The sequence below is a fragment of the Rhipicephalus microplus genome, chromosome 3 (genome assembly GCF_043290135.1).
Source record: "Rhipicephalus microplus isolate Deutch F79 chromosome 3, USDA_Rmic, whole genome shotgun sequence".
Taxonomy (NCBI): Eukaryota; Metazoa; Arthropoda; class Arachnida; order Ixodida; family Ixodidae; genus Rhipicephalus; species Rhipicephalus microplus.
The window spans coordinates 54,386,572-54,414,105 of NC_134702.1; the positions used below are offsets into that span (position 1 = coordinate 54,386,572).

Consider the following 27,534-nt stretch of genomic DNA (forward strand, 5'->3'; position numbering starts at 1 on the left):
CGCAGGAAAATAAGTCAGTTGTAGCTTGAGTAGTCTATGCGTCTCCTTGTTCTTCGTCTCCGTTGCACGTTCTATGAAATATTAAAATTAAAGTACAGCTCAAAGCTCTTGCATCGAGTATCGACCTTATTAGTCTGTCTTGATCAACAGAATGAACACATTGAACACAATATTGGACGGGGGCAGGATGGTGAAACGGGGAGAATACGAAGTGTGGCACGAGACTACAATGAGCAATAGCATTTTCACTTAGGCCGTCAAAGCCGTTCACTATGTATAGGTTTGTTACCACCCTTGTCGAAGGGACTCGTGAAATCAAATTGTGCGTAAAGATTCGTCAAAATATTACATTATGGACTATTGTTGGCAATTTTCACCTCCGGACTGCCAAACCACTTCCATTTTACTAGGGCTCTTGATTACAACGGCTTGCAGTCGTTTTTTTTTTCTTCCGAAGCCTTCTACTACTTCCGGAAGTACCGCGGCAAGATTAATTGTTAAATGACTCATCAGCTTATGTTTTGTCTAATGAAGGACTGGGGGCTCACTGAGTGATTTCAAGTTCACCCTTTCCTGAGCTAGTAAAAAGTTTCTTGCTTGAATTGATCCTCGTCGCTCCACAGTAGGCTACTGCTCATCGCCATGCCTTTCACCTCTTGGTGGCCGTGTCACTGGTTATGTCCTGCTGAAGGCATAACCTGCGCAGGCCTATTTCTTTCTGTTAGGCTCGTGCGCATAATTCAACCCTATCATTATCAAAAACCACTATTACCAAAACCGATAAGAAAATCGCAAGATAAACAAAGTAGGCCGGTATTCACTAATCAATCTTGTAGTTCTCTTTTACCCTGTTACCATTTTAGGGCCCTTATAAGGAACGTAGAATAGTATACAGAAACTTAAAGAACATCCGATAAGTAAAATGATGGTTTGTACACACCACCTTTAGGTTTGCCACGATTTCTATTATGCCTGATGAAATTCACACGTATTCTTGCTTGAATGCATCTGTTCTGTTGTATCGCATTTATTTATTTATTTATTTATTTATTTATTTATTTATTTATTTATTTATTTATTTATTTATTTATTTATTTACAGGATTTCTGCTGCCTTCAAAGTGAAGCCATAAGCAGGAATGGGTAACATATAAATATAGCACACTGAACACTTTCACAATATATTACGCGCAGAGAATGTCGCGGACACACAGGTAATAACGCGGCAAAAAGAAAAATATACAGTGCATGACATGAAATTGTGCATAGCATAATACCTATATAAGTGCGTACTAACATCACTCGTGTACTAACAACGCAACGTCACAAAACAAAGAGTACAAATATGGCAGGAAGACATGCTATAAGTTTTTTAGCTCCGATAAGAGTGACGCCACTGTCGCCGCCTCCACAATCCCACCAGGGAGGCGATTCCACTCGCGTACAGTTCGTGGGAAAAAAGAGCCCATGTACATGTCGTTCTGCAAAAAAATTCCTGTAATTTTTTTAGTGATCCGCCCGCGTGGGTCGTCACACGACTTTTTCTATATTCGCTCTTGAATCAATGCCAAGCTTATCGCGGTAGAGCAGGTACATATATTTTAGTCTTTCGCGATATCGCCGCAAATGTAAAGCTTCCAAGTTCGCTGTCTGAAGCAAAACAGTGACTGACATAAGGCGATTGTATGAGCGAAGGATAAATCGAGCAGATTTTCTTTGTACGTTTTCTAGTTTATCAATATTTTTCTTTGTGTATGGGTACCAGACCACGCAGGCATATTTCAAAAGGGGACGAATGTAGGTTTTATACGCTAATAGTTTTATTTCTTGCGTTGACTGTCGCAACGATCTTCTAAGATATCCAAGCTTTTTCACTGCTTTCTTTTCTAGAAAACTGATATGTTCATTCCACCGGAGGTCTGAAGTGATTATTAAACCTAAGTATTTATAACGATTTACAGCACTAAGACAGCGACCATTTATTGAATACTGGAAAGTGAGCGGTGCCTTCTTTCTTGAAATTGTCATTGAGACGGTTTTTGTAGTATTGATGCTCATCTGCCATTTTTCACACCAAATATGTAGCTTGTCCAGGGCACTACTTAATAATGCCTAGTCGGCAGGTGTGTTTACTTCCCGATAAAGGATCCAATCGTCCGCAAACAGTTTGATTTTGACAGGTATATCGTTTACGATATCATTTATATAAACTGAAAAGAATAGTGGCCCGAGAACCGTCCCTTGGGGAATGCCTGATTGCACGGGCGCCGGGCGTGAACACGAGCCGCCAACTGATACGCATTGACTCCTAGACGATAAGTATGACTCTATCCATGAGAGAAGTGAGTTATTTTGTAATATGGGTTTTAATTTTAACAAAAGCCTATGGTGCGAGACGCGATCAAATGCCTTCTGGAAGTCCAAAAAATCATATCGATTTGACTCTGTTTATCTAAGGCTGAGGCAAACTCGTGTATTGTCTCAAGGAGTTGGGTAACCGTCGACATTCCCTTACGGCAACCATGTTGGCGGCAATCAATCAATTTATTTTGTTGCGGAAAGTTTGACAAGTGCGTAAGAATAATATGTTCTAGCAACTTTGAGCAGGTACACAGTAAAGATATTGGTCTGTATGTTGTAATTAGTGAACGATTTTCCGCCTCAGGGATCGGAACAACCTTCGCGCGCTTCCAATCTCTCGGGAGTTCTGCAGTGGACAATGTTTTTTTTAATATAATATAGATAAATACTTTGAACACCATTCTGCATACCTTACTAGAAATGCATTCAGTATGTAATCAATTCCTGGTGATTTCTTCATATTTATTTTAAGCAGCCGTGATAAGACACCTTCTTCAGTTATCATTAAGTCAGAAATTTTAGGTACGTCCTGAGAAACCGCAAAATTTGGTTGTTTTCTATCGTCGTTTGTGTAGACTGAACAGAATAACTTGTTAAACGATGACGCAAGGAGTGATTCATCAGTTACCAATTCTCCATTAATGAGGATTTTATATGCCTGTTGCTTCCTATGTGACAGGTGTCGCCAGAACTTCGCAGGAGCAGAAAGCAAGAAGTTTTTCAAAGATATGTTGAAAAAGTAGTTTTTTGCCTTCTTTATGGTTTCATTTACTGCAAACGCATATTAGAAAATTTTAATGCATGAAAAGATGACTGGTTCTGGTGCAGTTTTTTGCGCATCTTCTTTAGTTTGCGTCCCGCTCGCACTACTTCCCTCGTCGTCCAATGGCGATCAGATTGCGTTCTGATAATCTTTGAGGGGATATGACTTGAGGCGCATTTCATAACAAGATTCTTGAAGAAACCCCACAAATCTTCGACAAAGCAACTACTTCATTCATACATATCACCGAAATCAGAAAACGATATATCTAACAGGTCAAAAACGGCGACGTCATCAGCACGAGTGAAATTTGGCACTAGGTGTTTTTCCTTCACTTCTTTCTTTAAGTAGAGTGGAATGCTCTGTGGCATATAACAGAACGAGTTCCTCGCTATTCTTTCGCTTTTGCCTCGTATGTTAGAACTAGCAGATTGCAAAGGCTTTACACTTTCACATTTGGTGGCAGTGGTAATATGCCGGTGACTGCTTGACAGAGCCTTCCATGTGCTCAGTAGCCCATCCCCTGCGACCTTCTTTTGCACGAGTATGCGTATTCTCGAACTGCTTCTAGGGAACGGCTTTTCAAATTTTACAGCGAAAGCTGTTATGAGATCAGAACCCGGGTCACGCGCGGTGCCGTAGTTGTAGCCGCCACCGCCGGTGTTCGTAATCAGTAGCGAAAAAAAAAACTCGGTAAATAAAAAAACGCCAAGGACACAGTGGGGTTCCAGCCGGGGTCCGCTGCGTACCAGCCCAGAATTCTACCTGTGAGCTATGCCGGTGCTTGGGAGATGTTCGCAAAGTGGCTTTAGGCAGGCTTCATGTCGGGAAAGGAATCGCATCAATATGAGTAATAAAGCTGTTTTACAAAGGCAAAAGTATAACCAGGCGTCACACATTGCGAGTATATAGTGTAACGAATGGGTAGTCCAATGATTAAACCCATCACAAATCCTTCTACTTGATCACCTATTAACTGTGGCGCATACCTTGTCTTGTCTTGTCGCCTAGGATATCTTGGCTCATACCCACATGGGGGATTGGCCACACTGTACCTCACAATAGATAATTTTTTTACAACGCTTGCTAAAAAAAAGAAAGAGAAATTAGATAGTAACAATAATAATGTTCTTTGAAAAAACGTTAAAAAAGTTCAGAAAAATGCGATAAACAAGAATATGTAAAACAAATTAACAAGAATGAGGAAGGGGGACAAAGAATTGGATATATCTGGCAGTACCACTAGCAGCGTATCTTTCCGGTTGCCTGAATGAATTTATGTAGCGCTGACAGAATAGCACTGCGGCCCACACCCAACTGACTGGCTCCAAACGATAATAGGGTGATGTATTGACTGGCAATCTGAGCATATCAATCGGTCTTTCAAGAATTATTCGTCGCAGTGAGGTGAAGCGGCGGCATGCGAGAAGAAAGTGATCTATTGTTTCCGGTTCATTGCAAACTGCACATAGGTTAGTTAATGAAAATCCTAATATGTTGAGATAAAAATTTAACCTACTTGAGGCATAATTCCTCCTTGTCGTCAGCCACGGCATGAACGATTGGCACAAAATTTCTTGCAAGTGTTCAGCGGACACCACGCTTCTCGGAAGCATGACAAAAGATGGCATAGCGAAACAGCAGCGGTGACTACATGGTTAGAGCGTCCTCTTCCAATGCGGGAAGCGCCGAGTTCGATTCACAGTGCCGACCAGGAACCCACCGTTTTTTCCCAATGGGTAGAGGAGTACACCGATCTGGCACTTGGTTGTTTCTGAGTACTCATCTCGAAAGGTAGCCCCGTAAGGTTCTGCGAAGGCCCCTGGGCGTACCTTAACCCACCACAGCCTTGGTGAAATAGTTGAGCGTCCGCCACTGCTGTGGGAAGCAGAGAATTTCTGCCGCCTGGTACCCACTGGCTAAATAGGTACAGCCACGACCACGTGAGCAGCCAGTTCTTGCTCTGCGGGGCGAAACCTCGAAGCAGTAGCTGGCTCTAATGTGGTCAGCCTGATAGCTTGGCCGCACACGCTTCTGATACAGCACTTCAGAGCCCGATACTGCCTCGAGGTTTCGCCAACCTACTGCACTGCCAAACACAACGTTGCTTATAATTTTATAATGAATTCATTGCTGATATTTAAATTGCATCTGCATTTGAATCATGTTCAGTCCGTTACATACTCAATTTAACAGCAAACTTCCTCGCTTTTAATGTGTAACAGTGTATATATATCACTGTCACGTGGTGGTATAATAAACTTGGTATTAAAACTAGATACCGGTGTCCATCGGCAAACTACTGTACATTGGTAAAACAGGTGCCTCGCGATTAAACGATTGCTCGCTTCTCTTTCAGCTTGCAAACCTGTGCATCCAATGGACAACTTCGTCGGTCCTCTGCATACTTCGCCCAGCCTTTGTTTCACGTCCTCGGACATGTTCATACGAATATTGGATCTCTCTGCTTGGTGGTAAAATGGGCAAGTAGATTTTATTTTTCTGGTGACTCCTTTTGTAGGCTGTGTTTTCATATCGCCAAGCATTTGTGATCCTTCATGTAATGAGATATTCTACAGCATTTGGAATTATCACCTTTAGGAATCCTGCTCTAGCAGATCATGTTGAAGGAGAGTATAGTGAATTTTGTAGTCTGCGCAAGCCAGACACTCACAGCGCTGTGGTGTGGGTGGATTCATAGGCGTGCATACTGAGGTGTGGGTGGCAAAGGGACGGCTGCCTCCCTGGTCACCTAAGAGGGAGTTGGGGTGCAATCTACCTTCATGCATTGTCTTAATGGGTGAGGGGATGCAACAACAAAGCTGCCAACCCCCTCTCCTCCTCCTCAAAGTGGAACTCTGTGCACGCCTATAAGTACACGTTGTCCTACATTCATGGTGTTAAAGCGGCTTCAAGAATAGTTCGAAATAGGCGCGAAGAAGACAGGCTGAACGGGAGACACCCGCGGAGACGGAGGCGCCTCGTGTCTCTCCCTTTTCGCACGTTGTCCTTACGCCTACTATTTCGAACTGTTCTCGGTGAATCTTTCTGCAAGGAAACTGCATTGGCACCAGTGCGCAGGTCTCCCCTTCACGGGGCGATGGATGGAGGTTGCCAGTTGTTCACTCACACTGGTAATAAATATGAAAGCATGTATGTGCATGTGTCAGGAGGAAGGTGTCCATGTGCTTGCATATCTGTGCCCATTGTCCCAACCTGGTATGCCCTTGAGATAATGTGATTGAGTCTGGTGAAAGATTCCTCGACTGGATCGGCACGTATCAATACAAAGTCTTAAATGGTTTTGTTGGGCAAGGGGAATTCACTAGCAAAAAAAAAAAGGCTCCTTGAGTCGGCTGTCGTAACTGATCGCAGAGTAACAGCCCATGGAACTGTGGCGGAAACACTGAAACTGACCTTTCAGACTTGAGCTTCGGGAAGAAGCTTGCCGGGATCGCACAATAGCTGACGTAGCGGATCGGCCAGATGCAATGACGCTGCCGCCATTTAACATATCGGTGTGCGACACATCATGGAATTCACGGAACCTCACTTTCGGGGAGCCCTTGCAACGTGGTAATCGCGTTGACAGAGGCTCATCTAGGCCCAGGAGACTGATTGGAAGAATCTTAATATGTACTGATCAAACTGAATCAATACACTACCAGACCTAGTCACCCTATTTTACGGGCCGTTTTTCTACACCTTCACTAACTAGTTTAGCACCTTGCGCTGCTCCAGCAATTATACTGCTGTGTACATGTGATCAAGTCACGTGCTAATGCATGCTTTTTTTTCCTGTAGATTAGATTTCAAAGATTGCATGGGCTCGCAGCTATCATTGCGCTTAGTATTTTGAGGGTGCAACTGCTCATGCGAAATACATTTAACTGGCAATTTAACCACTGAACTATGTCGTCCAAGTTGAGCACACTGGTGCATCTGGTGACATGCTTATAAGACATGCACTCTGACGCGGAAGTGAATTTAAAATATTAAATTGTATAAGTTGAGAGTTTCCAAAGGCTGGAAATGATTACTGTTGCTAAAGACATTTCGCTTTCAGTAGTGTTCGCTGTGAACTTGTTTTATGTTTAAGCCAAGGAAGCACAGGCGAAGTTATTAGCTCTACCGCAGGGTAATAATTTAAACTAAAATGCATTAAAGTAGCCGAAAAAGCACCCATTTTATATTTGGGATCTGACCCCACAACCATCGAAGTACACGTCTAACGCTGTACCAATCGAACTTAAATGAATGTCCCCGTCGACTTGGGTGTCTGTATACATAATCCCTAAAAGTGTTAGCCAGCGCCACTTTTGGACAAAGTGACGTGTGAGGAACATTTTCACCTGAGCATGGCACTCAACTTTGGTTCGAGACGGCTGATTACTGAAAACCTCATGTGCTAACCTTGGCTGATAACTCTACCATATGACGAGCTTCCCGCTTCGAATGAACAAAGGCGGAATTGTTTTCATATATGCTCAAATCTTTGTTAGAGGCAATCAAATAAATTGAACAACCAGCCCAAGGAAAGTCTTAAAGAAAATGTAGTCTTTATCTTTATTTCTAACAATCAAGTGGAAAAGGGTAGCCGTTGCTAAGTAACGGTGACAACTTCTTCGTTTATTTCTATTTGAATGAGAAAAAGAAAGACGCGAATCAGAGTACGCAAGATGTCCATTTCGGTCCGTGGTATATTCGAACGCCCAAGTTCCGCACATCACGTCCAATGCTCAACCACTTCAGAAAAAAAAGGCCCTTCTTTCAACTTTCCTGGGCAGTTGGTAGGCTAGGCAAGCAGAAACTACATTGTGTTCCCCGTGATCTTGCTTTACCATACGCACATTGTCACGCACAACACAAGAACAGGAATTCTTGGTGTCCTTGCAGCTTCTGGACCTTCACTATCATCCGGTGGATTATCTGTGGAAACCTGTGGCCATGCCATTCCTTCGTCCACAACGGGTCGTCTTCGGGTTCCTGCCTCTTGCTTGCCTCCTGGGGAATGCGCCATGCAGCGGAGCCCATCGATGTGACCTGTCCGTCTGCCTTCACTTCATTAAGGGACTCCCTTCTGAGTTGCTGCTCATCACTGCGCTTTGACCAATAGTGGATGAAGAGTGGGCGACACTAAATCTCGCCTTGCCCCCGCGGTACATGCCAGCAATCACTGAATCCACCCCTGGGCCCGTGAAATGCTGCGAAACATCCTCACGTCGGTGTGCGTCAGTGTTATCGTACGGTGCTGTTCCAGAGATAATCTAAAGCCTTGCAGATCATGTCGCACCTGTAAATGTTATGCTGTTAGGCCGCCATACAGATAATATAGTGTTTTTAGGGACTGTCATAATGTTTGACCCATATTATGTTGCACAAGTGTAACCGTTTGTGCATCGTTTTGTCATGCTTGTATTACAGCACAATATAAGACTGCAGTGAAATCGGTCAACGTATACTTGCATGTTTTTTTAGCCATGATAGTCATCATATCATATAGTACCATGTAGTGGCATATATATGCTCTTATGTTTTAAACTGTATGGAAAGCTGGGCAACTTGGCTAAATCCATCTAATCAATCTCTGTTACCGGGGGGGGGGGGGATGTGCGTGATGTGTTTGCCCGTGTTCATTGCGCATCTTGCGCTCTTCCATTTCAACCATTCGGTCTTGAGCTTATTGTGCGGACGCGCTCGGCAGGTTCTCGTTTGTCCAATGAAGAGATTCAGCTGAAGCATCGTCACTTATTTGTAATAGACTTAATTTCTTCGGAGTATTTTTTTTCTTCTGGTATCCTGGTTAGAAAGTGTCCGCTGATTCGTATATGGTTCGTTGCTAACACTTGGTCACCTGGTTTTGGTCCACCAGCTTCACCGAACTACCTGCTACATCCTTCATTATGTTTCTGCCGGACTTTCCAACTGGCGGCAGTGCGCTTTGCATGCTTTGGTCTTGCTTCGGCGTGCCAGTAAACATAAAAAAGCATCAATATGCCAAACAGAGCACAATGCGACTGGAGGATATGTGCGGCCAGGCCATAATCATCGCAAACAAAGAAAATCGGCCCGAATCTAATTGTTAAACTGTAAATGTCGTCGAAAGACGATAGTCATGCGTCTGGAGAGAGTGAACAAGATGTTTATTCGATGTTATGCGCAAGAAAATCGGTGAATGGTATTCTGAAGGCGCTGCGTTAGAGTGCCTCGAGCGTGTAACGGAGGCGAACAAGCGCATCTAGGCACGTTAGACACGAGCGCCATCTGGCAGTTATCTTCGAAAACGAAGGCGTGCACGACCGCAGAGAAAGATGCGCGCCAGTCACGGACGTGATAAGGTGTAGAATGCAAAACGACGGGCAGGTGCCACCACCGTGCCGTCGTAGCAAAGCGTTGGAAACACCTTCTTGAGCATCGCGTTGCACTGTCAGCGCAGCGCGTTAAACGCTACAGTCCTTAGAGTTACTTGTGTGTGCCTCTTCTAGTATAAAGGCAGATATACAAAACATAGACATGTTATAGCGCCTAAGATATGCGCAATATTTGCTTTTTCGATTGACAATCGCACAACTATGAACGCTAAACCATGAGCAATATTGGTGGGCGCTGCGGATGGGGTTGGCCGTTAAATGCCATTTGAGGTATCGTTAGGGCAGACAAACAGTCAAATGTACAGACAGGAAGACAGACCAAAATTTTTCCGTCGAAGGTCCCCCAGAAAGACTATCGTCTTTAAAACTTTCACTATGACGGGAGTCGGTTTCGACATGTATGACACATAATGCAGGCCCTTTTTGTTTAGTCTGTTACTGTGTTCCTTTGTATGCTTTTGTAGAAAACATATTCATGGGCCCGAAGACAATAAGCAACGTGGGGTGCTTATGTACATTTAGGGGGTCGTGGGTTTTAGGGTGTGGGTCGTGTCCCTCGCAGTAGTACGTTGCAGCAGTAGCCACTTTTAGTTCTAAAAATTGCTCACGAGATGGCGTTGTCTGTATGTCCTTGGAAATAACATCACTAGATGGCATTAGTGGTTTTCGTATAGTTGACGGTTTCGTATAGTTCACGGACGCACGCTTCGCCCCGCTCATCATAATTCACTCCGTGGATATGCTGTGAATTTTTTGAGGGGAAGTTTTTCCGGGGAATTTCTAGAATGTTTGTCAATCAGGGGATCATGAGTACGTGCTGCTTAGTGAATTTGATGTCTTTGCCAGCTAGAATTTAGGACGTTCTAGGTTGCTGGCAGAACTAACCTTGCGAAATTCGCAGGCAATTGCCCCACTCGGTTGGTTTCTTCCTAGATGTACATGCCTACTAATGTTTGTGTAATAAAAATAATTGCGGAAAATAAATTGTCTTGAACTGTACCCCACTACGTTTCGATGAACAGGGTTGAGAGGACCGTATGAACCCCACCCAGAGAAGTGAAGTACGACCGCCGATCGCCCGTGACTAAAGAAATAGTCCTGCTTATGCACTCTGTCACGTTCTTCTAAAAAAGTGACCCGTTGTTGACAGCCGAAATACATATGCATTTGCGCTGACTTGTGTGCGATCGCCATTGAGGAAGAATACCGTTGACACACATCAGTCAGTCTAGTTGAGGGCAATGATATATTTAATGTCTTTATTAGTGAAACATACTGATTGTCAGAGGTATGCAGGATTGTTTTTAATTTCTTATTAGATGCTGCTCTGCAGATTTGCAGTTGATAAATGTGGAGCAATAGAAGAAAGACATTGTACAAGTACTTTTAGGCATCTATTACTTTAGTACTTTTTCTTTCGTTTGGCTAAGGCATATGGTTGCTTACATATGGCTTGTTCAATAGAGAGCTTGTAACAGTATCCAATATGTTCAATTTAATTCATAGTACCACCACATGCCGTTCTTGCCGAATAAAGTGAGAGTTCCCATCCAGCTTTCATATAGGACGTGAGTACACGTGCAGGTTTCTGAACAGATTATTTGTCCAGGGACTTGAGCCGTTGTGTTTGTTTACATCCTTTGTTATAAATTTGGCGGTTACTGCAATACACAAAAATAAAATGCAGATTGTGTGTTACGTTTTCTTAATTTGCGGTCGCTGGGGCTCGGCCAGTCGAATGCTTCTCTTCTGCCTTGACTGGTACGTCAAATCTGATGATGGCACACACAGCGTTGCTCTACAACTCATTCACAAAGTAGTTTGCTAGCTAATGGAACGACATATTCAACATGCTCGCAAGATGGAAATTCAAACAAAGCAGGAGATAGAGGCCTCAAGAGATGAATATTCAACACTGCATGTTGGTGGAGTTGTTTCCACAAATGGTCTCACCTTCATAGAGAAACGAGGGGGAAACTTAGACAAGACTGCTTGCCAAAATGTCAGTTTAGGCCCAATATTTTTTGTCCTATCTACCCAGTTTTTGTGAAAATGTCCGTTTCTCCACCTGTTGTTCAAAGTACTAATTGTACATGTTTTGTGGGCGAGATTACAACTTAACATGCAGATGCAATCTCGCCATTTCTGACATCTCCTCCGTGATGAGGTCAGCTGGTATCCAAATAGTTGCTTGCAAAGCAGCAAAAAAAAACTGTTTGGACTGGTAGTACCTGAATACTCTGATTTTGCGGGCCATGATTCATGTCACGCAGCTCTTTCGTACCTGCTGAAATGATCGAACTGAGCACCTTGAGTTTGAGAGCAAAATTTAAGTTGGTTTAGATATTCGTAAGGATCTGAGGTTCGTAAGGATACATCGTTAATGGTGGTTACAGTAGTTGAGAAGCAGTTAAAGCGCTGGAACTAATGTTTCATGGGCTGAAAAATCTTTCGAAGCCACTGTCGAATTCCCCAGGAAAAGCCCTTGAGAAGGTAAGCTTTGCTTCTCATACTTACTGGATGTTACCAATCGAACGCCGCCATCGGAGGAGTAGCTGCCCCCCTAATACTACTGCCTGCCTCCCCTTGCCCCCCACCCCACCCAAAAAAAAACATGCTCAAAACACAGAATAAGTTCCCCAAATGCCTGCCGCCCACGAATGAACTCTCTTGAAGTGGGTTCCCCACCGACCCAATAAAAAAATATCCTCTTGTCGCCCCTGTCACCAATTAACCTTAATTCCGTGATTGTTCCTTCACGTAACACGACATGACAAGAATATTAGTGTATAGTCCGGAGCAAATGATATTTAGTGAGACTGAAGCCCCTCGCCCTCAACCAATTTTGTGATGCCGCCCTCAAGGAAATCGGAAAACGAAGTTCCGTCTGCATGGAATTGAGTGTAAGCAAAAAATAAAAAATAAAATGGGGGTTCACTTTGTCGCGAATATGTGCTGTTCTCTGGCACATCACAACTTGTGAGATGTAAATATTTGCACTGAACTTCATGTATGAATCCACCAAGTACCTTTGATGGCAAGGTACAGTCTAGCACATCTGCAGTTAATCTCTTCCATGGCCTGGGAAGAACAGGTGAACGTTTTTTTTATCGCCTAGCGGTCTTAAGCCCTAGCCACATGTACGCGTTACAACACGTCCACGTGTGTGGCGTGTGGATCTGACGTCGCATCGTGTTCATATATGAAGGAACAGGGCGCACATTGAAAGCGTGCATGCTGTGCACGCTCTAAAGTGTCGTATACGTGTACGTGAGGCCAGAACTTTGCCGTAGCAGTCGGCACATGCCAAATATTCCAAGCAACTACAATGGCCGATCCACCAGGGCAGGCGATCTCGCTGTGACCGATCTGGTGTAAGCGCGCGCACTTCAGATCTATTGTTTCTATCTCTCTATTGCTCCCTCGAAAACTGAGACATCATGCACTCCCGAATGCTTTAAAAAATGCAGCTGAGCCAGAACGGGCAGGAATGACCCGTGCGCCTAGAACCAGGAACACTATCTAGAACACATGACAGGAGTATGTAACTTCATCACTCGCCACCGCCACTCTCTCACCCCACTCCTAATATGCTCCCCCACTATGTCCAACTCCTTGTCCCGCCGCGGTGGTCTAGTGGCTAAGGTACTCGGCTGCTGACCCGCAGGGCGCGGGTTCGAATCCCGGCTGCGGCGGCTGCATTTCCGATGGAGGCGGAAATGTTGTAGGCCCGTGTACTCACATTTGGTTGCACGTTAAAAAACCCCAGGTGGTCGAAATTTCCGGAGCCCTCCACTACGGCGTCTCTCATAATCATCAGTGGTTTTGGGACGTTAAACCCCACATATCAATCAATGTCCTACTCCTTAGATAGCAATGGAGGATCTTGCTTTGAAGCCCCGCCCTAAAAGACCAGCTGCTGCTCGTTACGAGGGGCCACGCGGCGAGAAACGCATTTGGATTCGCGTGAAGAGGAGACTGCTTCCATCCGGCGCATCCGCCGGAGAGCTCATTAATAAAGTTTTTCATTCCCTCGTTTATATATATAGCGGCGTATTCCGGACATCACACGAGCTCGCGATGCACCGTATAGATGTCATCGTGCCAAAGACTTAGTATTGCGTGAAGCGGAGGCCGAGTGCCAGCGGAGGCTCCGAAATGCGAATTCACGAAGCCGAGGCAACATATGGTAAGGAAGGGTTCGTGGTACTATTGAGGGCACCATGGGTCACTTCAAGAAAGGCTGCAAGAGGATCATCACGCATGGACAGCTTCGGTGCACGGCAATTTCCACGCTGTGAATGGGCGATAGACTTTCTCCCTCTGAATGTCTCTCGTTCGAGTCAAGAGTAAAGGTACAGCAGGGTCCAGCTATAGCACATCTACAGCAATTAAAAACAGATGGATAAACCATGGTGCACCCTGTCCAGCCCACTCACGTCGCCCGTTCACTAACACAAGACTCACAAGGACTCCACAGGAAGTAATAATATTATTATTATACTTTTAGTATCATTATTTATATCACCGGTACGGTACGGTTACCTGGCTTACTGGCGTTCGTACTCTGCAGGTGCTGGCGCATAGCTTAACGATTAACATACTTGCCTTTAGATCGGAGGGGCTAGGTTCGACTCTCAACACTGTATGAAAGTATTTTTTATTAAACAGTAAGGTTTCATAGTTTTTTATTGCTTACATCCGTTCTAGGTGACACAAACACAGACGGACACGAAATTTTAGTCGTTGATTGTGTGCATGCTGACGCTATAGACATCATCGCTGCAGAACGAAAGACCATTCCTCAAGGTTTTCAGCGTAACGAAAGAATGCGGCAATGCGCCCAGTTCGTTCAATCAAGCAAACGTCTGACCATACTCCATTTCTTAAGGTCATCGGGGCAATGGCGTTTACAATGAGAGAGACTTGAGGTAAAGGTTCCCATGATACGCTGGCTTCCCCACAATAGATGATCGAAACTAGTGAAAAAAGATCAGGCCTTTATCACCCCTGATAAGGCTCAAATGTTGTCTGACGTCACGCTGGGCGTATTCTACGTTACTTCCTAGATAAAGGTTCCCCTGAAAAGTTGGCTTCCAAGCAATGCATGACCAAAACCAGCTAAAAAAGTTGAGGCCCTTGTCACCCCTGATAATGTTCAACTTTTGTTTGACGTAACAACTTAATTTGTTTCTTGGGCGTACATTACGTTTGTTCCGAGTAAAGGTTCCCCAAAAAAGTTGGCTTCCCCGCAATCCATGGTCGAAACCAGCGAAAAAAGTTGAGGTCTTTATCACCCCTGATAAGCCTGAACTTTTGTCTGACGTCACGACTTGTCACGTGGGTGCACTGTACGTTTGTACCGAGCTAAAGTGTCCCCTGAGAAGTTGGCTTTCCCGCAATTCAGGGTGAACACCAGCGAAAAAGAAAAAAGTTGAGGCCCTTATCACCCCTGATAAGGCTCAACTTTTGTCTAACGTCACAACATGTCGCGTGGTCGCACTGTACGTTTGTTCCGAGCCAAAGGTTCCCCAAAGAAGTTGGCTTCCCCGCAATTCAGGGTGAAAACCAGCGAAAAAAGTTGAGGCCCTCATCACCCCTGATAAGGCTCAACTTTTGTCTGACGTCACAACATGTCGCGTGGTCGCACTGTACGTTTGTTTGGAGCCAAAGGCTCCCCAAAGAAGTTGGCTTCCCCGCAATTCAGGGTGAAAACCAGCGAAAAAGGTTGAGGCCCTTATCACCCCAGATAAGGCTGAACTTTTCTCTGACATCACAGCTTGTCGCGTGGTCATACTGTCTGTTCCGAGCCAAAGGTTCCCCAAAGAAGTTGGCTTCCCCGCAATTCAGGGTGAAAACCAGCGAAAAAAGTTGAGGTCATTAATATCCCTGATAAGCCTGAACTTTTCTATGACGTCACGACTGGTCACGTGGGTGCACTGTATTTGTACCGAGCCAAAGGTTCACCAAAGGAGTTGGCTTCCCCGCAATTCAGGGTGAAAACCAGCGAAAAAAGCTGAGGCCCTTATCACCCCTGATAAGGCTCAACTTTTGTCTGACGTCACATGTCGCGTGGTCGTACTGTACGTTTGTTGCGAGCCAAAGGTTCCCCAAAGAAGTTGGCTTCCCCGCAATTCAGGGTGAAAACCAGCGAAAAAAGTTAAGGCCCTTATCACCCCAGATAAAGCTCAAATTTTGTCTGACGTCACAACTTGTTGCGTGGTCGCACTGTACGTTTGTTCCGAGCCAAAGGTTCCCCAAAGAAGTTGGCTTCCCCGCAATTCAGGGTGAAAACCTGCGAAAAAAGTTGAGACCCTTATTACCCCAGATAAGGCTCAACTTTTGTCTGATGTCACAACTTGTCGCGTGGTCGCACTGTACGTTTGTTCCGAGCCAAAGGTTCCCCAAAGAAGTTGGCTCCCCCGCAATCCATGGTGAAAACCACCGAAAAAAGTTGAGGCCCTTATCACTCCTGATAAGGCTCAACTTTTGTCTGATGTCTTGTCGCGTGGTTGCACTGTCTGTTTGTTCCGAGCCAAAGGTTCCCCAAAGAAGTTGGCTTCCCCGCAATTCAGGGTGAAAACCAGCGAAAAAAGTTGAGGTCATTATCACACCTGATAAGCCTGAACTTTTGTCTGACGTCACGACTTGTCACGTGGGTGCACTGTACGTTTGTACCGAGCCAAAGGTTCACCAAAGGAGTTGGCTTCCCCGCAATGAATGATCGAAGCTAGCGAAAAAAAAGTTTAGGCCCTTACCACCCTTGATAAAGCCCATCTTATGGCTTATCAGAGCTGATAAGGGCCTAAACTTTTTCGCTAGTTTTGAGCATGCTTTGCGGAGAAGCCAGAACATTAGGGGTCCTTTAACTCAAGACCAAGCATAGTACGCCCTCCACGGCAAAGTGTTATGTCAGGTAAAATTTGAGCCTTATCAACGCTGATAAGGACCTCAACTTTTTTCGCTGGTTTCAACCACAGATTGCAGGAAGCCAACTTCTCTGGAGAACCTTTAGCTTGAAACAAATGTACAGTGTGACCACGTGACACGTTGTGACGTCAGACAAAAAGTGGAGCCTTATTAGGGGTGATAAGGGCCTGATATTTTTTTCACTAGTTTCGACCATCTATTGTGGGGAAGCCAGCGCACCATGGGAACCTTTACATCAGGTTTCTCCCATTGCAAACACTATTGCCCCGATGACCTCAAGAAATGGAGTATGGTCAGACGTTTGCTTGATTAAACGAACTGGGCGCATTGCCGCATTCTTTCGCTACGCTTAAAACCTTGAGGAATCGTCTTTCGTTCTGCAGCGATGATGTCTATAGCGTCAGCATGCAACACAATCAACGACTAAAATTTCGTGTCCTTCTGTGTTTGTGTCACCTGGAACAGACGTAAGCAATAAAAAACTATGAAACCTTACTGTTTAATAAAAAATACTTTCATACAGTGTTGAGAGTCGAACCTAGCCCCTCCGATCTAAAGGCAAGTATCTTAATCGTTAAGCTATGCGCCGGCATCTGCAGAGTACGAACGCCAGTAAGCCAGGTAACTGTACCGTACCGGTGATGTAAATAATGATACTAAAAGTATAATAATAATATTATTACTTCCTGTGGAGTCCTTGTGCGTCTTGTGTTACTGAACGGGCGACGTGAGTGGGCTGTACGGGGTGCACCGTGGTTTATGCATCTGTTTTTAATTGCAGTAGATGTGCTATAGCTGGACCCTGCTGTACCTTTACTCTTGACTCGAACGAGAGACATGCAGAGGGAGAAAGTCTATCGCCCATTCACAGCGTGGAAATTGCCGTGCACCGAAGCTGTCCATGCGTGATGATCCTCTTGCGGCCTTTCTTGAAGTGACCCATGGTGCCCTCAATAGTACCATGAACCCTTCCTTACCATATGTTGCCTCGGCTTCGTGAATTCGCATTTCGGAGCCTCCGCTGGCACTCGGCCTGCACTTCACGCAATACTATGTCTTTGGCACGATGACATCTATACGGTGTATCGCGAGCTCGTGTGATGTCCGGAATACGCCACTATATATATAAACGAGGGAATGAAAAACTTTATTAATGAGCTCTCCGGCGGATGCGCCGGATGGAAGCAGTCTCCTCTTCACGCGAATCCAAATGCGTTTCTCGCCGCGTGGCCCCTCGTAACGAGCAGCAGCTGGTCTTTTAGGGCGGGGCTTCAAAGCAAGATCCTCCATTGCTATCTAAGGAGTAGGACATTGATTGATATGTAGGGTTTAACGTCCCAAAACCACTGATGATTATGAGAGACGCCGTAGTGGAGGGCTCCGGAAATTTCGACCACCTGGGGTTTTTTAACGTGCAACCAAATGTGAGTACACGGGCCTACAATATTTCCGCCTCCATCGGAAATGCAGCCGCCGCAGCTGGGATTCGAACCCGCGACCTGCGGGTCAGCAGCCGAGTACCTTAGCCACTAGACCACCGCGGCGGGACAAGGAGTTGGACATAGTGGGGGAGCATATTAGGAGTGGGGTGAGAGAGTGGCGGTGGCGAGTGATGAAGTTACATACTCCTGTCATGTGTTCTAGATAGTGTTCCTGGTTCTAGGCGCACGGGTCATTCCTGCCCGTTCTGGCTCAGCTGCATTTTTTAAAGCATTCGGGAGTGCATGATGTCTCAGTTTTCGAGGGAGCAATAGAGAGATAGAAACAATAGATCTGAAGTGCGCGCGCTTACACCAGATCGGTCACAGCAAGATCGCCTGCCCTGGGGGATCGGCCAGTGTAGTTGCTTGGAATATTTGGCATGTGCCGACTGCTACGGCGCAGTTCTGGCCTCACGTACACGTATACGACACTTTAGAGCGTGCACAGCATGCACGCTTTCCATGTGCGCCCTGTTCCTTCATATATGAACACGATGCGACGCCAGATCTTTACGCCACACACGCGGACGTGTTGTAACGCGTACATGTGGCTAGGGCTTAAGACCACTAGGCGATGAAAAAAAAAAAAAGTTCACCTGTTCTTCCCAGGGCATGGAAGAGATTAACTGCAGATGTGCTAGACTGTACCTTGCCATCAAAGGTACTTGATGGATTCATAAATGAAGTTGAGTGCAAATATTTACATCTCACAAGTTGTGATGTGCCAGAGTACATCACATATTCGCGACAAAGTGAACCCCTATTTTATTTTTTTTGTTTACACTCAATTCCATGCAGACGGAACTTCGTTTTCCGATTTCCTCGATGGCGGCATCACAAAATTGATTGAGGGTGAGGGGCTTCAGTCTCACTAAATATCATTTGCTCAGGACTACACTAAAATTCTTGTCATGTCGTGTTACGTGAAGGAACAATCACGGAATTAAGGTTAATTGGTGACAGGGGCGACAAGAGGATATTCTTTATTGGGTCGGTGGGGAGCCCACCTTAAGCGAGGTCATGCGAGGAGGGGGGGGGGAGGTGGCAGGTATTTGGGAAACTTATTCGGTGTTTCGAGCATAGTTTGGGAGGGGGCAAGGGGAGGCAGACACCCAGACAACACTCGACGACCTGAGGTCGTCCTCATATGGTACAAACGTCCTCGGCAGTTTCAGGACGTCCTCATTTGGTCCTCTAGTCGACACTTGCAGGATTATCCCCAAAATGCCCCTTTGAGACCTTTTTAAGGACGAAGAATTGTCCTGATATCGTCTGCTCGAGGACGTTTTGAGGATATGCATGTTTCGTAGGTGCATGCAGCTTTCGCAATTCGTGTTTGGTTAATTTTCTGGCTGTTAACGAATAAGTCCACGGGATTTCGTATGCCTACTTTCGAGTCATAATAGTAAAGTACTTCTCGATCATTAAAATGAGATAGTTACACGAGGAAGCACTTCAAGCCAACACGAGAAAGACGTGTTCTTTTATTTATTATTTATTTATTTACTTTGTAAGTGATCGTAGGCCAAACTTTCTGCCTGCACGTTTTCGTTGGTCGTGATCTACCGCCGACGTGCATACGGAATTATATCGCACTGACTGTGGTCTGACCCGTTTCCCCAATGAACGCACGTGCGGCAGACCAAGTTTGGTGCGAGTATAAACGGTGTCGGCTCCAAAATGAATGCAGGCGTGAAAACTGTGAATAGCGAGCACGTTATTCTCGAGTGTCCAGTGTTGCAATGCCGCACGGTCCCATCGAGCAGACGACAACTGACCATGCTGACGACTGGGCTGGCCTAGGTTATCGTGAATAGAGCAGCATTGGAACTAGAACGCTGTGGGAAAACGAATGGGCGACTGAAGTTGTGGTGGTGCTAACAAAAAAAAAGCAGTACCTTAATGCGGTCACCATGCGCAGTCAAGGTGCTTTTAAATCTGGATGTCTACGACACTGTTTACCCATTTTAAAGTGACGCAACTATCATCATCATCATTATGGGCCTGCAGTAAGTCAAGTCGAGTCATTGGTCGAGTCAACATTCCAATACAACACTTCTCGCCATAGAGGAAGCTTCTCGCAGAAGCCCTCAAAGAATCGTAAGCATGCCAGGTGAGTGTCTTCTGTTAAATTTTCATATTGAAGTTGTAAGCCGCAAAGGTAAATAAATAAAAAAAGAGAGGACAGTTGATTTTCAGCCTCGCGCTGTATATCTTTACTGCTTATTCATGTATGTATGTACAAACCAACTGACTAGCCTAACAACGTGTTCTGGTGGTGGGTGTTCTTTGGTCTAGCCACCATTCTACTGTGCTCTGTGCTGTTCAAGATGGCTGAGAGCGCGGATCGCAAATTTCGGCGTGAAATTAATCGGCGCGTCAATGCTAGTTTTCAGCTTATTGACAGTGAGGCCGATGTCATAAATGACACGCGGTACGTTGACCGAGATTCCCGCAACGCCGAAAGAGAGAGCGACTTGCCCTCCGAGGCTTGTGCGGTCGACCTCGAAGACGGCCATCGTCGCCTTTGTGTTCATGACAGAGAACGGCCTTCGGCACACTCCTCGATCGTTCCAGAAACGGATGTGCCCCAAGGACACGTTTTGATTTCTGGCGACGCGTGCTACCCCAGCGGCTGCAGTGTTTCTGTGCCTCACGATCACACAGACTTCGAACGGCGTGCCTTCCATGACAGCAGCGCTGCGGCTTCGACTTCGGCGACCTCGCAGGTGAGGCAGAGGGATTCTTTCGAATTGGCACCGACTGGGAGTAACGAAGAGCAAGTTTGTGAACGCGGCAGTGTGGACAGCTTGCTGGCCTTTCGTGAGAGACTGCAAGCGTGGGCCTTACAATCTCGCGCATCGCACACTTCAGTTACATCGCTCTTGAGAGTACTACAGTCCCACGAATGCTTCAGCGCGCTCCCTTCAACTGCAAGGGCATTGTTACAGACGCCCAAGAAGTGCCTGGAAGTGTTGCAGCTGGCCGGCGGGAAATACCATCATTTATGCCTGCTCAGAGAGCAGGATATAATGAGGGGCAAAATGTCATCAGGAATTCTCCTACCAGTAGACACACACCTTCCAATTCCCCTAGCACTAGAAGCATACCTTTTGGTAAGTAACATTAGAGCTTCCTTAGATCGGCACCTATTGTGATGCAGACTACCTTTATATTCATTGTTTGGGGAATACAAAGTGTTTTTGCCTGTACGTTATAAAGGTTTGCAAGTGCTAAGCAACACGTTTCGTCTGATAGCTGCACCAGTGGTAAACAACATAGGGTGCTTATTTGCAATTTCGGAACAATGTACCAAATGTAGTTGCTTTATCAAGTGTAAATGCCTGTTGTCTCAGAAAAATTGAAGCTAAGGTGCCAGTAATTAAAGCTTTAATACATAAACAACTGTTATCACCTTTTTGGTGTACAGAACATGCCTCTTGATCGCAGTGGAAATGAGAAAACTGCGTGTCACTTCGATGGCAATGAGCACGCTTTTACCCCATAATCAAAAAAAAAATATTTTTTTTTCAGTAGACAGAAATGACAGTGGCATCACTTTGTAGCAAAAACAATGGCAACTGTCACTTGTAGGAACTGTCACTTACAGAGCATGCAGACAACCTTGAAAGGCAAGTGTTGCAGCAACATAACAGTAGTCAGCAAGGCCCTTCATGTAAGAATACTTTCGATGAAATGTTCAGAGCTAGTTTTTAGAAGTGCATCTTAAAACCTTCATCTATGCTTCTGTAGGGACTGCACACAATAATACCCATGGGTCTTCATTAGGCTTCCCCTCTAGCAATAGAAGCTCACCTCCTGGTAAGTAACATTAAAGCTTTCTTACCCGGGTGCCACTTCAGAGGTGAAGACAATCTTTGTATTTATTGTCTAGGGAATACAGTTTTTTTTCTCTTTAGATTAAAATCTTTGCAAGTGCTAAGCAAAACGTTTTGTCTTATAGCTGTGCCAGTCGTAAGCAGCATAATTGCTTATTTGCAATTTCGGAACAATGTACTAACTGTAGTTGCTTTATCAAGTGTAAATACCTGATGTCTCAGAAAAATTGAAGCGAAGGTGCCACAATTAATACTTTTAATTCATAAACAACTGTTGTCGCCTATTTAGTGTAGAGAACATGCCTCTTGATCACAGTGGAAATGAGGACTGTGTGTCACTTTGATGGCGATGAGCACGCTTTTACCCCATAAATGAAGAGTTATATTTTAAACATTTTTTTTTTGCTTTCGTTGGGAAAGTGATAGTGGCATCACTTTGCTGCAAAAACTATGGCAACTGTTATATGTATGGTCTGGTCACACATTGTTTCAGTGCTTAAAACATTAAAGTATCTGTTTCTGCTTATTCTATTTTTCACAAATTCACTTAATAACCTAACTTTCAACAATTTTTCTGAACTTATTCCAAGTTTTTGTTGAAAACTAGGTTGTAAATATATGGGTACACTGAATCACAGCACGCAATGAAGGTGCTTCATCTCAGTGTCAACTCTGCATGCGTATTCAGGTCCTAAAAAGGCATCACTGAGCATGCTAACAAAATAACTGAAGCCATGTAGGCACAAATTTCTAAAACCGACAATAATGTGCAGAGAAGCCATAAACAACTGTGTGCTTGTTTTGCTGTGTTTAGTAGCACTTCTCATTTTCAATGTTATCTCAGCTTTTGCCATTTTATATGTTGCAATTCAGCGCTATTACTTCATGAACACGTCTTTACAGAATACGTGCGTCAACTCATGCGAATTTCGCAAACTATCCTGATGAGGCTAGAGCAGCTGGGACGACAGGTTGATGCCATGCAGCAGCACCTTTTCAACACAACAGTGAGGCTTCAAGATGAGACAAATGATGATGTGGTTTTGACACCGGTCAAGGATATTGACCAATTTCTAAGTCTTGAGGGGAGACTTGCTGCTGATGGCAACATTAAGCTAAAGCTTGTACGTCATTCATTATATTTTTCTATAATTTTTTTTTCTAGTCACTGCATTAAGCTACTCTTCTAAAAAAAATAATGACCTCAAAACTTTACAGATACAGCAGCTTGCTGGCCTTGGTGGCTCAACTTTTGGGGCAGCAGCCAGGAGGATGCTGGAGCTTCTGCTAAGCCTTGAGGTTGCTGTGCAGTTCAGCTGGGCAGGCCAAAAAGGCAAAAGGAAGTTTGTGGATCTAGGTGTCACAGATGTCATTTGCAGTGAGTAATTTGTTTCACAACACCATGTGCTGCAAGAGCCGTGTTTGAGTACAGACATTTCTAAGTCTGTTATCCACATTATCTTTCATTTGAAGTCAATAGCAAAAGAACAATCTTTTCATGAAAGCATTAAATTTTTTAGGATGCTTGCTAATTAAAATTATGTGCTTAAACGTGGAAAATTTTTAGCATGAAATATCTGTTGTCAGTAAGAAACCCTGCAGCTTCTTCAAGCACACTAGTATACTTGCATGGCACACATACGCAAGCATTCACTACTTGCAGAAGTTATTATCAGGTAGCACTACTAGGCATTCTTAACTGTAGTGGAAATCTTATGTACAGATGAAAACTAACAGATGGAAGCTCATAGTGATCACTGAGGATCTCTAAACAGGAATAAGTACCTAAGACAAGCTGGTCAACATTTTCATACATGGACGTATTTTCGTCAAAGGCGCCTCATCATTCTTTGCATGCTAGGTTTCAAAAAAGTTACAATGATGTCTTCTTCGTGGTGTTCTTCTTGTAATGCAACACATAGTGTCAATGTCAGTACTCTTGAAATTAACATGGGGAAGGATGGCAAGGACCTTTAATGATGATGTGCCCACCTATCAAAATGTCGATCATGCTGACTAGAGGTACTTCTTCAAACAACCTATGTAGCATTATATTAATGTATTATATGTTTGTGTAATTCCTGTTTTATGAACTTTGTACTTTTTCAGAGGCCGTGAGGCGAAATTTTCCGGAAACAAAAAAAAATGACATCGAGTGTGTGATTAAAGTGTGGCTTCGGCATGCTGGGGAAAAGCTCCAGAAGCAGCGCTTAAGAACTTCTCGCACTCACCATGAGGGTGAGTTTTATTATCTGTGCTGTTGAAGCTATCATAACATATGATACTTTTGCTGTTATAGTTTAAATAATTTTCTTGCCTTACTCGAATTTTGATGTGTATGCAAGCATGAACTATATAAATCATTTTCACCATTATATAATGGCTAGTTCGTACCTGCACATTATGGTAATATAATTTTCATTTTATGCTTTCAAATCTGGCATGCTGTTATTGTCTTAATATTCTTATTGATACTCTAAATTCACTTGTGCTTCAAGATATGCTGCTTTCTATTACTACAGAATGTCTTCAAAGTGTCGCGTTGTCAAGCCCATCGGATGAAGACCTCTGAAGGCACAGGGCAAGAAGTCTCATCTAGTGAAAACTGCCAAGTTTCATTCCTGAAAATAAACATGTTTTCTGTGCATTGCTGTTTTTATTGCTATACTTGAAGAAATTGTTACTGAAACCTCACAGGCAGTGCTTTAAAGAGTGTGCATGTTCAGGCACTTTTGATTGATCAGTTGTCATTTCAGCGCTCCAAAAGAAGAATTAGAGCAACTTTTCGTAAGGTCTGATGAGTGCCTAGGTCTTGTATGCTTCGTCCTCAAAAAGTACTAGACTCATCATAATGTGCTCTTTTCTGGATGCCCTGAGGACGATCTGAGGCCGGACAAACGGACTGGTTTAGGACCACTTGAGGTTCATTTGAGGGCTTCCTCAGGTCATACTTTCGTACGGTGTAGGTCATCCTCAGGACAACCTCAGGTTGTCGGAGCGTTGTCTGGGCAGTAGTATTAGGAAGCAGCTACCCCTCCTATGGCGGCGCCCCTGATTGGTAACATCCAGCAAGTACGATAGGCGAAGAATTACCTTCTCAGAGACTTTTCCGGGGTATTCGACAATGGCTTCGAACGATTCTGAGGCATTTCGGGTCACGAAACATCACTATCCACCTTAGCACGGCACATCCACAGAACACCCAATTGGTTCTTTATTCTACGGAACACCTATATACTACGCACATCCCCGTCGGGAAGCCGTGAAAGCGCCGCGAAACCGATCGGAAGCGCGTTCACCGGGGTCGGCACGTGGCAGGTTAACCGGCCACAGTTTAAACCCGGCGAAGCGCGGCACGTATTTCGCTCGAAATAAGGGCTATTAGGAGCGACGTGACATCCACACGATGGCCGGCTGTGAAAGATATGCAATGTATGTAAATTTTGGAGACCACGGGAGCACGTGGCCATCAGGGGCTTCATGGCCAACAACGCCGCTGGCACTGCGCCTTCTTACGGCAACCAGAGAAGCTCGAAAGCAGGCACTGCGCAAGCGCATTCTTTCCTACCTGCAATCTTGCGCTTTCGCTCCCTTCAACTGCTCGAAAATCGGAACGACCGAAAAATCGCAAGGTGTCACTTTTTCATGCGCCGTGGAACGATATCTAACTTGTAGGGGCAGTTCTCATTGTGCGCCCTGGTTCTAGACGTCCCGCGGCGGCAAAAAACACGCACGTTGCTTCATTATTTGTTTTAATCTACGCATGTGGTAAGATACCCGGGCAGTGCTGTCTCTTGGCGAATCACGCTTGTTTTCACCGATAGTTATAGCGCAAGAACAGATCGACGGAGAACAGATCACCATGTCATACCAACTATTCCAAACCGCCACACTCATGTTTTCACCGCTGTGGAATGTCTGGAATGAAGGCAAAGAAGCGGCGTGCTGCGAGCGCTGTTTCTGCAAGTTAGATACTTTCGACACCTTTCGAGTTCCCTGTCGTTCGGGCGTGCGTGCAGTTGAAGGACGCGAAAGTGCAGGCTGGCAGGTAGAAAAGGATGCACTTGTGCAGTGAGCGCTTTCGAGCTTCTCTGGCAGCCGTGAGAAGGCGCCGTGCTGCAGTTGGCCATAGAGTTACTGTATATGCTACCTAAAGGTAGCATATACAGTAACTCTGTGGCTTAGTCTTTATTTCCTTTTTCTGCATAAACGGGCATGTTTTGCGTCGAATGAGCATAACTTGTCTCGCGCGTGGCAGCGCGACATCACTGGGCGTTAACCTGGCACGAAAGATTTCGGGGGGGGTGGCACGTGCGTGGTGTGCCCCCCCCCCCCCCCCCCGGCTAAGTTCCTGGGACTCCGTGGCAAGGTGGCAGCAAGACGACGATGACCAGGTGGGCATGAATCAAAGGGAGAATACGGCATTGAGAGTGTTCCCAATGCTGTCGAGGCATGGCATACCTTGGAGCGCTGTAACGCTACACATTCACGTCCGACGTCCCGATTAATGCATGGTCAGAAAAACCCTGCCATAACCAGTCTTTGGGTGGCTCTGATCTCTTGATGAGACACTCTGTTGAAGGTCTCGAACACGAGGCGACGGATGCTCGCAGGCACGAAAGGGAGGGTTCTGCTGACGCTTGTCACAGCAACCTTGTCTTGGGATCCGGGGAGCACCTTTCATATTCGTATTTATTGCAGTGGTCCCGGTCAAAAGGTGTTCTAGCTCGTCGTCTACGCGTTAAGCAGCTTCCAAAGCGTAAAATTAAACCTGCGGCACGATGGCATTGATAGGATGTTCCGGGAGTGCGCGTCCGCTACAGTGTTGTCGCCGCCTATCATATGAGGGGACGTCTGTCTGATATATAAAAATTTTACCCAGTTCCCGGGTTGTATGCATGTGCTCCACCAGCTTGTGGTCGACATGTGGTCGGCGAGGATGACAAACTCGACACATTTCAGGAAATGGCGATAATGTCGGATGGCAGCATACACAGCCTAGTTCTCTACCGAGCACACCAAGCCCCCCCCCCCCCCCCTCCCCCCGCCGAACTTTCTTTTTTGCCTTATGGCCTACAGAGCAAAAAATTACTATTTCAAAGGTGTGTCCCCCCCCCCCCCCCCCCCGACAAAGTTCTGCCTACGACCCTGCCCGAGAGTACTGTAACGGCGTTTGGTGGGGGTTAGCTTCCTCGGAAAAAACGAAATGGATCGTCAGACTCCACCATGAGCTGCTGTAATACCCCAACGCTGTGTCAGAGGAATCTGCCATTACACACTGCGGGAGCAGAGGCGCTGCCAGGGGTGGGCACGGATGGGCTGGGGTTCCCTAAAAATTTTCACCTAAGTCTTCCCCCCCCCCCCAAGAGGGAACAGTCATAACACAATGGCTAAGTTCCCCTCGGAGGATTTCGCCATTATACACTGCGGGACCAGAGGCGGCGCCAGGGGTGGGTGGACATGGCGCATCGATGGTCTCGCCTCTAAAAGTCGCAAATAAAACTCACTCTCAAAGATCCATTAAGTTGAAACAATTAGGTGTGAAGCAGAGGGCTTCAGGGGCCAGCAGCATAAGGTTTTCAAATCTAGCCCAATTGCAACTCCTGTATAGTAAGTATGTGTTGTCCAAAGAAATGAAGACAAGGGAAGACACAAATGAGCACGTGAGAACTTTTTGACAAAGAAACAATTCAACGGACATCTTGCAGATACCGGCAACAAGTTTAAGTACACTCGGACTTGATCGCGTGACCTTTGTCAAGTGTGCAAAACAAAGAAATAATACAGGCC

At 45.3% G+C, this 27,534-nt stretch overlaps 1 protein-coding gene across 3 annotated transcripts; it reads left to right on the top strand.

Annotated features, from left to right (window-relative positions):
• The first annotated feature begins 20,220 nt into the window (after positions 1–20,220).
• On the top strand, positions 20,221–24,391 carry LOC142803738 (uncharacterized). Of its 3 annotated transcripts, none has more exons than XM_075889594.1 (7): positions 20,221–21,021; positions 21,516–21,537; positions 21,659–21,727; positions 22,648–22,868; positions 22,963–23,122; positions 23,854–23,982; positions 24,267–24,391. In XM_075889594.1, exons 1-7 carry the CDS (start codon positions 20,236–20,238, stop codon positions 24,314–24,316), a joined length of 1,437 nt encoding a protein of 478 aa, XP_075745709.1. In that variant the 5' UTR covers positions 20,221–20,235; the 3' UTR covers positions 24,317–24,391. The 3 variants fall into 3 exon arrangements, with proteins under 3 accessions (XP_075745709.1, XP_075745710.1, XP_075745711.1); XM_075889595.1 differs by having other exon boundaries at positions 20,778–21,021; positions 21,516–21,581; XM_075889596.1 differs by having other exon boundaries at positions 20,886–21,021; positions 21,440–21,537.
• The last annotated feature ends 3,143 nt before the right edge of the window (positions 24,392–27,534 follow it).

Excerpts from the sequence above, each read along its gene's own strand:
- LOC142803738 (XM_075889594.1), top strand. The coding sequence starts at position 20,236 with ATGGCTGAGAGCGCGGATCGCAAATTTCGGCGTGAAATTAATCGGCGC. Across the intron at positions 21,022-21,515 it reads CACTAGAAGCATACCTTTTG|AGCATGCAGACAACCTTGAA; the intron begins GTAAGTAACATT and ends TGTCACTTACAG. Across the intron at positions 23,123-23,853 it reads TGTCACAGATGTCATTTGCA|AGGCCGTGAGGCGAAATTTT; the intron begins GTGAGTAATTTG and ends GTACTTTTTCAG.